This window comes from Sorghum bicolor, chromosome 4 (genome assembly GCF_000003195.3).
Source record: "Sorghum bicolor cultivar BTx623 chromosome 4, Sorghum_bicolor_NCBIv3, whole genome shotgun sequence".
Taxonomy (NCBI): Eukaryota; Viridiplantae; Streptophyta; class Magnoliopsida; order Poales; family Poaceae; genus Sorghum; species Sorghum bicolor.
The window spans coordinates 5,484,629-5,497,893 of record NC_012873.2 but is presented as its reverse complement, the minus strand read 5'-3'; the positions used below and the strand labels follow the sequence as shown (position 1 = coordinate 5,497,893).

The 13,265-nt window shown below is 43.9% G+C and overlaps 1 protein-coding gene across 1 annotated transcript; it reads left to right on the top strand.

The window, feature by feature from the left end:
• LOC110434342 lies at positions 11,262-13,156 on the top strand. Its single transcript, XM_021458203.1, has 4 exons — positions 11,262-11,513; positions 11,980-12,134; positions 12,519-12,581; positions 13,060-13,156. Exons 1-4 carry the CDS (start codon positions 11,437-11,439, stop codon positions 13,095-13,097), a joined length of 333 nt encoding a protein of 110 aa, XP_021313878.1. The 5' UTR covers positions 11,262-11,436; the 3' UTR covers positions 13,098-13,156.

The following is a 13,265-nucleotide window of genomic DNA, read 5'->3' as shown; positions in this document are numbered from 1 at the left end:
TCCCATGTAAACTACATCCAGATGTACACCTTCCTATCATAGAAACTTTGGTGAACCTCAACACGTGTCAAATAGAGAGAAACCTTTGGAGAACCTCTACACACATCTTATAGAGGGGAACTCTTGAAAGTTGAAACTTCCGCCTTCCAAATGCAGCATATAGAATAACCTAAATGCAAAAGGGTACAGACACTCTAATGTTCGAAGCTCTCTTCCACCATCCTGCAAATTATTATTTTTGAAACCTTTTGTAACAAACATCAAATCAGTCCATTTTAGATAGGATTTCATAACTAAATAAACACCAAAACCCAGGCCAGAACACTCATATTGTAGTTCACCCAAACAAGACAATATTTTCAATGACAACAAAGTTCTGGAGTTGTCAACTAGAGAGCTGCCAAGGAAAAGATCGATTCACGCCTCAACCAGATCTAAAGTGCTCCCTATACAGCATTGGAATCTTAAGACCTATAGCAGACAAAACGGACGAAATTCCAGAGAAAGACTACACTCTGGATCACCTACTGCAATCTCTTAGTACAAACAATCAAGCACGATATCGAATCAAGTAACAGCGATGAGCGATCCACCGGAGAATTCAGTGAAAAGGAGTGGCATGTGCACAGGATTAGGGACCAAGAGCGGCAAAATCGCAAAACCTTGGGGTAAAGGATTTGGGGAATTGACGTTTGGGGAAGCTTACGTTGTCCTTGACCTTGCGAACGATGGCGCGGCGGAGAGCATCGAAGTCGCCATCATCCTTGAGCCGCCCCACCACCTCCGCTGCCGTCGGTGGCTGCCGCAAGGTGCAGCTGCCAGGATCGCTCATGAGATGGGATCAGGAAGTTCCGGCTCGAAGCCTCAGTCCCTAGTTTTGCTGTAAATGATGAGCACGGGTAATAAGTAATATGCTTGGCCATATATAAATATATATAATCTACCTAAATTTAAAGATCTGCATTTAGAACTTAACATTGATTGACAACTAGCCCTACTAGTGGGCTTGGATCCGGACCGAACCCACACCAATCCAGGACATGCATGCACACCCACCCCTAACCATTCATTCAATCACAGAAACCAAACCAACTCAAACCATGATTTCCATTCACCCCATACCAAACAAACCAGGCACTGGACCTGTGGGTTCAACCCATTAAAATCCATTACCCAACTCCCACTTTTGCTTCCGCTGCTGACCAAACCAATCAAAATGCCTGTCTGCTGTAAAACCCACCAGGCCACCACCGCAAGACCCACCAGACCACCACTGCAAGCTGTTGTTTACGGTCAGCAGTCAGCATAAGCAAGGGTGAAGACACACTCGCTGCAAACTCTATTTGTCTACTATGAAAAGTTGAAAAATAAAAAAATGAACATGCAGAATAGCTCTTTCTATGGAAAATAGATAATCCGGGAAAAACAAAAAAGTAAAAACACTACATAGTCCTGGGAACAAAATAGATAATCTGCTACTTCGTTACAGGATAATCTGCTACTGTTTGTAATCGATCCTATCAGAGTATATATTTTATAGATGGTGTATCACATTATCGGTCACTACATGTTACAGTAGAAAAATATTGTCACTAAATTTTGACGCAAGAGTGGACAAATATGAGAAGAATAGCAAGCATTTCAGTGAAAATCTTGCACTGTCCAATATCAACATTATATTCCAAATTACCCCTTCTAATGATGTTGACATATCCTAAACCAAACATAGACTGTCCAGTATCCACTCTCCCAAATTCACAGCATTGCTAACACTACTAAAATTTTAAGTTTAATTACTATCAAATATAATTTGCAAATATGTAGCTGGTTTGTCTATCTAATAGTTTTGACCATAACTGTGCTGAACACACCTATCTACTGGAGAATAATAAGCATTAGAAATAAGAACAGCTGGTACGATTCATTTTCTCAATTGTACAAAATAAAAAAAGCATATCAATCAATCAGGGTTCTAAATTTTGCACAAATTTCAGACGGTCCACATTCTCAAACCCTAGATCTTGCTGACCAGAAATTCAGAGGAAGAGAAAAATGTACCTAGCGGTACGCACCGCCCTGGACACCCGTCGAATTGGAGACTGCGCGGCCGGAGGAGGGGCTTCACTCTGGCACTCAAGCGTCAGCCTCGCGGGTGCCTGCCCTTAGGTCAGATGAGAGGGTTTGGTCGTCTGATGTCCTGGGAATCGCCAATCCGCGCAACTGCGGCTGGAACGGGAACCCACCTTCTCCCTGCCTGCTTCACGGTTCTTGAAGTGCTTAGACGGAGGTGGGGAGGCAGAGCGGTAGCAGAGGGGGAGTCACTGCGACGGCCGGCGTGCGCTTGTGGCTTGGTCGGGGTTCTCTCGGGAGGCCTCCGGCGGTGGCGGGCTGGCGGCAGTGGCAGCGACGGCGTAGAGCGAGTCCATGCCAATCGGTACCGGACCAAACTACCTCCGCGTAGGATCCCAACCGTTCAACAGGGCAACTGATCAGATGGCTAGAATATTAATATTTTCACTTACATTTACTCCGTAATTAAGTGGAAATAAAAAAAAAAACGATCGCATAACTATCTCATCTAATATTCTTCAAACTTGTCCACCTGTTGATCCCCTCCCGGAGGATATCGTTGAGCTTATGTCTAGCAATGAAGGGCACGAGGGCAAGTTGAGATAAAAAAAAAAAAGACTAAAGTCTACCACCGGTTTCTAAACTTGTACTATCGTATCATCTCGGTCCTTAAAAAAAACTTATCCACCTGTTGAGGGCTCATTTGGGACATAGGAATTTTACAGGAACTATACAAGAATCATTCATTTTCACAGGAAAAATGTAGGAAACAGAAAAAAAAAATCATGCGATCCAAAGAGGGCCTAATTAAGCTGAACCACAGAGTAATCGTGGCCGGTTGTTATGATTACTTATGCTCGATACTTCTATTTTTTATTATGCATAAAAATTTGGCGTTGCTGGGATACCAGCTCATACAGGTTTAAAGCTTCAGATCAAGCTTGGTTGTCAGACCAGCAAGCATATAAAGCAGGCAGTATTATTAGACTGCAGATGCTGCATTCATATTCAGGTCACAGGCCTACAGAATACAGCTCGGAGTGATACAATGAAACATGACAAAATCTGGGCGGTCAGATATTCATCAGAGAACTAAAATGAGATTGAATCGTATGTCTTCTCAGTTCTGTTCACACCTTAAATGTTCGGCGTCAAGGAAATGAGTGAAAGCTTACGGGTAAAACGCTCTGTAATCGACTTGGGTATGAAGCTGGTTGTGCTCGATTGTTTCTCCAGTCTGTTTCAAGCAATGGACAGTGCTATTAACATAAGACAAAGAGTGCAGTCAATATTTGGTGGGAGCGGTGAGGGCTGCAGGGAGAACCTTTCAATCTCTTCCACAGATTTCACTATTTGTTCTGAACTCGTTTCGATCACCTGTCCCCCCAGTATCATCTCATCCAAAATTGTGTGCAGCTTGAAAGAAGTTAAACAAGAATGGAATGTAAAAAATAGTACTAAAACACGTAGCTATTAAAGGAACACGAAGAAACGCAAGAAAAGTAGAGTGGATCATCGGGGCATTTTGTCTTAAGACTAAGCATTTCTATACATCTCATTGTGAAAACTTGAGATGCAGGGAAACAAGGGGAAACTAGCACCATATGCATCAGCAGGTTCAGTGCTAAGGGGCCAAAGTTTGGCGTAACCTTCCTTTTGTGTTAAGAATTAGCTACCACTGTCTGCATACTAACAAAGTTCTATTGCCAACCCATGAAAATATGCTCCAGTAGCCTGGTCATTCATTGCTTTTCAAGATCTACGCCACTGGAAGGTGGAAAAGGAAAACTAAGGCGGGCAGCAGCCATAATGGGTAGGCACAAGAAGGATGATGCAGATTTCCTAGTTCTGAAGTTCCTGCATATTGAGGAAATTGGAGAAGGTTCTGGCTGGCTCATCCCAGCACAGTGTCATTCTATTCTTATCCTCTAAATATTACATAAAGGCCCTCTTACAAACTACTATTTACACCAACACTCCCTCTCAAGATGGGCTAAAGATATCTAACATGCCCATCTTGTTACAACTCAACTCATTCTCACTAGGTCCTAAGCCTTTTGTGAAACAATCCGCTAACTGACTACGTGATTTTACATACCCTAGCTTTAGGATCCCACTATCCAGTTTCTCCTTAATGAAGAATCTATCAATCTCAATATGCTTAGTGCGATCAAACTGGACCGGATTATTTGCAATATTGATTGCAGCAACATTGTCACAGTGAAGCATCATGGTCTCATTCCTCAACACCCGCAGCTCTTTCAACTAGCCTTTTAACCATAACATCTCGCACAAGCTCAAAGCCATTGCCCTATATTCAGCCTCTGCAGTGGACCGAGCCACAACTGCTTGCTTCTTACTTCTCCATGAGACAAGATTGCCTCCCACAAATACACAATACCCAGGGGTAGACCTCCTATCATCTTTGCTACTTGCCCAATCTGCATCACAGTAGCCCTCCAAATCTAGGTGCCCATTCTTTCTAAACCATAATCCTCTCCCAGGGGTTCCCTTTAGATACCTCAAAATCCTGTAAACAACCTCCATATGTCCTGTTCTTGGATCATGCATATACCTGCTCACCACACTCACTGCATAGGAAATGTCAGGTCTTGTATGACACAGGTATATCAGCCTTCCCACCAATCTTTGATATGTTTCTTTGTTCACAGAATCTCCACACTGGGCACTGATTTGATGATTTTTATCAATCGGGGTACTACATGGCCGACACCCAAGCATGCCAGTTTCAGTCAACAGATCAAGGACATATTTTCTTTGAGAGAGAACTATCCCCTTAGGTGACCTAGCAATCTCAATCCCAAGAAAATACCTTAGTGGTCCAAGATCTTTTACTTCAAAAGTCTTTCCCAGATTCTCCTTCAAGCATCTGATTTCCTCTGCATCATCTCCTGTAATCACAATATCATCCACATATACCGCCATAATGGTGATAAATGTCCCTTTATGCTTATAGAAGACAATATGATCACCATTACATTGAGTGTAGCCCATACCACAAACTACTCTCCTAAACCTGTCGAACCACGCCCGAGGTGATTGCTTTAGTCCATAGAGTGACTTTTTAAGTCTACACACCTTCCCAACCGTTTGACTATTTGCAAACCCCGGTGGGATCTCCATATAAACTTCTTCTTGCAGGTCACCATGAAGAAATGCATTCTTCACATCCATCTGATGTAGAGGCCAACCAAAGTTTACAGCACAGGAGATTAAGGTCCTCACAGTACCCATCTTAGCCATAGGAGCAAAGGTCTCATCATAGTCAATGCCATATGTTTGACTATATCCTTTTGCAACCAATCTTGCCTTGTACCTATCCACCTCTCCTTTGGGGTTTTGCTTCACAGTGAAGACCCACTTACACCCCACTGCTCTCTTCCCTTTTGGAAGTGGGACCAATTCCCATGTCTTGTTCTTTTGAAGAGCATGCATCTCTTCTTCCATTGCGGCCTTCCACTTAGGGTCCTGTTTTGCACACTTCCAGTCCCTTGGAATAGGCACTGTTTGTAAAGATGCAATAAATGCTCTATATGCAGGTGAAAGACAAGAGTATGAGAGGAAATTAGCAATGTCATGATCTGTAGTAGGATGCTCAAATCCATAGCGAACGGGAGGTTTTCCAAAATTAGATCTAGTATCTCTACGTTGTGCCAGAGGTAACTCTACATGCTCAAGAGTAGGAGATACATTACCACTTGACCCAGATTGGGTCGAGGAGCTCAATGAAGAAAGGTCCGAGGAGAGATTTGGGACTGGTAAAACAGGCTGTTGTGGCTGTGGTGTACCAACTTGCTCCCCCTGACTCCTGAATCGCCTCCTTTGGTACACTATTGGCTCCTTCTCAATTGTTTGCTCCCCCTGACTCCTGAACCGCCTCCTTTGGTACACAATTGGCTTCTTTGAAGTTGTTTCCCTATTCTCCACTAAACATGGGTCCGTCCCATCAATTATCTCTTCACCCCCTTCAACCATCACCTCCTCACTCTCACCATCAATCATCTCTCCATTCTCATGGCTACCACTCCTCATATCCACAACATTATCCTGATTATCCTGATCCACCACCTCCTATTGAACTTTAGACACATCCATTGGACATGGGATAGCACCACCAACAATTACTTTCTTTTGAGCAGCAGCTCCTTCATTCTCCCCCTCTCTACTGTCACTCTCAGTGACTGAAGAGAATTCTTCCAACAACGGATCAAGATCCCATGGTTTTGTGTAGTATGGCTCAAACTCACGAAATGTCACATCCATACTCACAAACAATTTCTTTCCAATAGGGTCCCAACACTTGTAACCCTTCTGTGTAGATGAATATCCAACAAAAACACACTTTACCGCCCGTGGATCTAACTTGCCAACTGAAGGTCTATGGTCCCTGACAAAGCAAACACAACCAAATATCTTGGGTGGTACCTTGAATTCCCTTTGTCCTAATAAAAGTTCAGCTGGAGATTTCATGCCAAGAATCCTAGATGGCATACGATTAATTAAATATGCTGCTGTCAGCACCGCCTCACTCCAGAGATACTTCGGCACATTCATTTGAAACATCAGTGACCTTGCTACCTCCAACAAATGTCTATTCTTCCTTTCAGCCACACCATTTTGTGATGGAGTATTAGGACACGTGGTTTGATGAATAATGCCATGACTCGATAGGTATGCCACAAAATCATTATTCATATACTCCTTTCCATTATCAGTGTGGATAATTCTAATCTTAGCATTAAATTGATTGACAACCAGGTTATGGAAGTCTTGGAAACATCGGAGAACTTCATGCTTACCCCTAAGCATGTAGATCCACGTCATACGCGTATGGCAGTCAATAAAAGTGACAAACCACTTAAACCCACTCAAAGATGTAACCGAGCAGGGACCCCAAACATCAGAGTGTATCATCATAAAAGGTTCACAACTACGAAGACCAATACTAGGATAGGTTGACCTTGTATGCTTCCCAAGTACACATGCATCACACACAAGTTTGTTTCTATCCACACCCTCAAACGCAGCAGGATATAATTTATTCAAGCTTTCAAAAGGCATGTGTCCTAACCGGCAATGAAGCAAGTAGATATCCCTCTCCTGTGCTCCAACAGCTACCGCCAATGCTAACTCCTCCTGGTTGATAACCCACAACCCATTATGCCTAACTCCAGTCCCAATCACTCTCCCCGTCCTCTTCTCCTGAAAAATACAAAGGTTTTCGTCAAATGTAACAATGCACTTGAATTGATCAACTAGTGAACTAACAGAGATGAGGTTGACTGGGAAGGAAGGAACATGCAAGACAGATGATAAGTAAAGGGATGGAGTACACTCTACAGATCCTACACCATGAATGGGTTGAGATGTACCATCAGCAGTTTGAATAGTTTCAGAGTAGGAGTGTGGAGTATAAGTTTTAAAAGAACTAGATATGCCTGTGACATGCTTGGAAGCTCCTGAATCAATAACCCATTCTATGTTATGCCTATATGTGGATGCAAGTGCCTGTGCCTGAGTACCTTTGCCCAAGTGGGCATAGTTGGAAAAGTTACCAAAGTGACTGGTAGTGGCAATCATAGGACCATCTGAAGTAGTTTTGGAACATTCAGATCCTTTCATCTTCTGCCATTGTTCCCACTGCTTGACCTGCTCCCCGGTCAACGTGACAGATGGAACATCACCTGTGGTAATAGTAGTGACCTGAGAACCACTCTCCGAGGTAGCGACATTGGCTTGAGGACCACCACGGCCCCTGCCACGACTCCCTGCACGACCTCCTCCACGGCCACCACGACCACCTCCTTGATCGCCACGTCCACCACTACGACCTCCACGAGTACCACTTCTTCCACCATAGTTTTTAGGAAGAGGACAATTATAACTCAAGTGCCCCTTTTCTCCACAGTTGAAGCACTCCCTCTCAGCCATTGTGGTGTAAGCCGACTTCACAGGATTGCTACTACTCATCATCCGAAGCCTACTCTCTTCGATAACCATGGCTGACACAGCCTCCTCCATGGTAGGTAGGCTATCCTGATGACAAAAAGCAGCCCTCCTGCTCTCAAACTCAGGATCCAAGTTTCTCAGGAAATGAGTCACCCTTCTGTCCTCTACCCACTTTTGAACGTCTTGGATATCCTGTGGATCCCTCATACGAAGTGGAGCATAGTGGTCCAACTCCCCCCATAAATACTGCAACTCACTGGCATATTGCTCCACTGATCGTCCTGCTTGTTTCACTGCATCCGCCTTATTCTGAATCTCCATCATCACCATCACATTCCCTCGCCTAGAGTACATATTACTCAGCGTCTTCCATATTTGTGCTGCAGTGGGCATCGCTTCCACCATCTTACTCACAGATGGTGACATAGATGCCAATAGCCATGCCACTATGGTAGAGTTTGTTGTATGCCAAACTCTCCACTCAGAGCTAAGCTTGTTAGCCGGCTCAACACATTCCTCCGCCAGAGAAGGTTCTGGCTGGCTCATCCCAGCACAGTGTCATTCTATTCTTATCCTCTAAATATTACATAAAGGCCCTCTTACAAACTACTATTTACACCAACACTGCATAATATATACACGATTCTATCTTTACTGATTAGGTTGTTTCCGTCTATTGTCAGCTTAGATTTTGAAGCGTGAGGACTCTCCTTTATATCAGGATGTGCGCAATGCAGAGGCAAAGCCCAGTGGAATAAATAAAAAGGCCTGCCTATGTATCTCAACTCTATCGCTCTGCTTAGCCCAGGCCTCTCCCCTATGGGTGCCCAATGCCCTTCATCATTTAAGGCCACTTCTACCTGGCGTAGAAAATCATCTATTTGAAGCCTACCTTTATTACCTTAAAGTCAGAGCATGGTTGTGTATTTGTGTATTACAACCACAACAATAATTAATTACTAGATGGGTAGATAATGAGCTATTCTGCATATCAGGGGTTCCTTGGAGTCAGGCATTTGTTATACCGAGACTTTCGGATTTGCACTGCATATGGCCTGTGCATCAAAAGGCTTAATTTGATACAGATAACCCAGTTGCTCCCAAAAAAAAATGGCGATGCAGAATTGAAAAGCTTCTGCATCCCACCTTTCTGGCTACCCAACAACATGCAATGTGCAAATGAAGAGTGATGAATGGAAATTTCAGCAGGAACGAAACCATGGATCCTTGATAAGCACACTATCTAGTGTAAAAAGATTAAAAAAAGGTAGGATTGTATGTTACCTTGTTGAAGTTACATACATCGTCAAGCTCGCATACATTCTTGAAGCATCTGTCCAATGTTTCAACAAAAACTGTACACGAGACAAAGTTCGTATCGAGTAATCAATCTCCTAGAATAAGAGTCGATAAGGATATTTTTAGACAAAAGGAAGACAAAATAAGTCTTCAACAGAAAAATAATGCATCAATACAGAATAAAAACTTGAATGCAAGGGTGACTGAATGCTGAAAGAAGCACAGTAAATAGCTAATGATTATGCAGTAAGACAGGGCGAGAGGCCAAACAGATGAATGTCATGATAACACAACACACTGAATACAATTCGTTTCTTAGAAAAAGAGAATGCTTTCCAATTTCATCAATAAGCCATTAGTTTACCTTGTAATAGATCGAGCATGGCAAGCTCATTTTCAGAGCTATCAAAGATAAAAACAAAGTATAGTGTGGCCAAATGCTTGTAGACCATTTTTGTTCCCTGCAAAGCACAAAGAAGAAAACCAAACCTTTGTAACCATCATCAGATCTCTGTCGATAATATGATCAAATAATCCTAGATAGAGAAACTTAACCACTGGGCAGTTAGCATGGCTTAGATTACACTACAGATGCCTAAGATACCAATCTGCATATCTGAAGCCACGGAGACAAATGGCATCTGACCAATATTCATTACTTTTTTCATTCATTGCTGGCATTAGCGTTGTCCCTTTAGCACAAGCTTTACTACTGTATCAGCCATTACCGGGCCAAAGACGGAGTCCACCTTGACAAAACTGCTCACGCTGTTGGGCCTTGCAGACAGTACTGCAACAAGAAACCCCACAGCTCAAGGGCAGCATCCATACAAATCGACGAAGAAATGAGGAACCAAACCGTGCATATACATTGGAAGACACTGCGGACAAGGTCCTGATGCTTCTCGGGTGCCTGCAACCATGAAACGGGGAAGTAATTGAATTAAGAGCAAGAATGTCTGCTTAGCTAACCTAGTTCCTCGAGCAAGGAAGGATCCATGGATGAACCAGAGGTTGATCTGGGTGGGGAAATTGACCGAGCACCTGCTGGGTATTGAAGAAAGAGAGGGGACTAGGTGGCGCCTGAATTGAAGAGAGGAGAGGGTTTGGAACCTGGAAACTGTAGAACTTGAGGAGACGAGGCTTGACCTGGGTGCTGATCACCATCACCACCTGGATCATGGCGAGCTACGAGTAGGAGGCCGCAGTGGCGGAGGGCGAAGCAAATTGTGGCGGCAAATTTACAACATGAGCCAGCTCGGCTCGGCTTGACGAGACGGAGGGCTGGCTCGGCTCTGGCTTCACTCGTTCGCGATTGCGAGGTAGAGCTGACTAGTTCGTGAGCTAAAGAAGAAGAAATAAATTTAACCTAACAAACCGGAGGCACACCCTGCGCAGGGAGACCGTCCACGTCGCCCCAAATTCTCTGATTGGTCCAGCTCGGCGCCATGTCATCTTCGGCTTCTGTCATTGGTCCACCTCAGCAACGCCAACCCCAAATATAAGCAGCTCCCTCCCCCTCGAGTCCCAAAAAAAAAAGAAACGGAAGCCCCCTCGAGTCCGCAAAAAAAACGCAGACGAGAAGGTTCTCTCGGTCTCTCCGACGCCGCCACCAGGCCGATCGTGCCGCGACGGCCCTGACTGGCGTGCCGCTGCTGCCGTCGTCCTCCGCCACCGCCTCCTCCTCCTTCCCCTTCCCCTTCCATCCGGCGGCGGCGGCGAGGGCACCAGGCGACGGCGCGGCTTGCAGGCGGTGCGGCGGTGCAGGTGAGGCCCGACGACCTCCTCCGTCTCCTCCATCCTCCGTGCGGCCTCCTCAGTGCCTCCTCCTCCCGGGACGCTTGCGCTCCGCCTGTGGCCGAAACCCTAGCTAGGGCCCGGCCTTCCTCTTCCCCTTCCATCCGGCGGCGGCGGCGAGGGCACTAGGCGACGGCGCGGCTTGCAGGCGGCGCGGCGGTGCAGGTGAGGCCCGACGACCTCCTCCGTCTCCTCCATCCTCCGTGCGGCCTCCTCAGTGCCTCCTCCTCCGCAATTTCTCCTCGATGCTGCCATCGCCAGGGACCGTGCACTCTTCAGCTCAGCGAAACCCTAGGTAATATGCCGGGCCTCGATCTGTGCTTGTCGGCCTTTCATGGAATCCATACAGGGCCTCGACGACCAAATCCTGCCTACATGTAAGTTTCATTTTGTTTTGCAGAATTTTTTATGAATTACGTTACATTATATGTACATGTAGTACTGCACACACTTTGAATTTTTACCTAAAATATCATCTTCCAAACAAGGCTACTGAACTATGCATTACCAATGCAAGCCTGCAAAGGCAGTTTTGCACACTCACTGGAACAAGTAGTGCTCCTAATCTGTTTACCATAGTAGTTGAGCAGCCAGAAGCAAAGCAAAAGCGTGCACCAACAGTTGTGTAGGATTTCATAGCGCTGGGCCTGTTGCAATATCAATGTGTTTTCATTTCGGTGCTTTCTTTGGCCCCTTTCATAAATTTCTCTTCTTCCTTTCATCCCCTTTTATTTAACTTACCAAGATTGGATGGTTTGAGTGGTGTTTTCCTTGCAACAATTTCATGTTTATGGAGTGTTTCATACATCTATTGTTCTTTAGTGGTGTTAAATTTATTCTCAGGTGCTCCTGTATACATCTAGTGCTATGCTATTCGGTTTCTGCAGCTTCTAAAAATATGTGCTTCCGTGCTGTTGTATTCTATTATATTGGGACACATCTAGAAAGACTCAGTATCAAACTGGCTGCTCGATTTATGGATATAGGCTGCTCCGATGGTAAGATATTGACTCCATGTAGTTTGAAAGCCATGTATACAATTCCAGTATTAATCTTTTGTGCCACTAACGAGGCAGCTTATGTATTCACTACATTTCATATCCTATTGAGTTTGCACTGTTACACAACTGGATTCTAATAATTTCATTTCTTACTGTTGGTTTTCATAGCATGTGTGTCAACCTTTTTAGTTTTGAATTTCATCGATTTACAGGTTTTACTCGGTATCGATTATCTTTTGCCTATCCAGTTCCCTTTCTTTATGCTTTTTTGTTTTCCCAAACATGTGACCATGTATTGCTAGCCTATGCAGCCTTAGATTCATTCATAGTATTTGGCAGGGACACTTTGTCACTTTACTCTTTATATTTATATTACTGCAGCCAAAACATGTGAATTATTGAGTTGTTGGTGCTACCAGGAAACAAGTCAACCTTCCAAGCTATGTGAGTGCCTACCTTTCCATCTCTACAGAATAAATGTGTTTGCCGTATTGTTAGTACTGATGGTTGTGGTTACAAATATTTATTTTAGTCTACACATGGATGCACCATATATTAGTCCTTTCTTCTACAGAATAAAATTGTATCATATCATCTATGGATTTCTTCTTTACTTTTAGAGGTGTTATGTTTAAACCTTGTGTTCTCCCTCCTCACGCGGGTGGTGCGATGGTAATTTAGGTGTTCATAAGGAACTAAAGAAATATAATATACACATCGCCCCTAAATATCAGTATTTATGAGGTGGACCAGTTATCATTATTTTTGGTATTTTCACCCTTGGACCATTGAAGGATAAGATGTTTGTCATCTTTAAGTTGCATCAAAATATACATGGGCCTTAAATTCCCAAGACATTTGTGTAGGTACTTTTTTGTTTTCTAATTTTGTTATCTCTAATTGAATTTTGTTATTGTCACAGTTCCTCTATGTGCCTTACAGATTTGTATTAATACATAATGGCTAATGCTAGCTTCTACTTATTCTGCATCAAAAGGGTTGCAGCATGGAGGGTGATGGAAATTTCAAATGTTCGTGTACGCTTCCCCTTTCACATTTATCAGTTCTCTACAATCTCATATAACAATTCATTATTTACATGTCAGTTTGGTCGTTTTGTTTTTGTCA

Bases quoted from the DNA above. Each gene is read 5' to 3' on its own strand.
- LOC110434342 (XM_021458203.1), top strand. From the start codon at position 11,437: ATGCCGGGCCTCGATCTGTGCTTGTCGGCCTTTCATGGAATCCATACA. The intron at 11,514-11,979 runs GTAAGTTTCATT...ATTTATTCTCAG, and splicing joins CGACCAAATCCTGCCTACAT to GTGCTCCTGTATACATCTAG. The intron at 12,582-13,059 runs GTGAGTGCCTAC...TTATTGTCACAG, and splicing joins AAGTCAACCTTCCAAGCTAT to TTCCTCTATGTGCCTTACAG.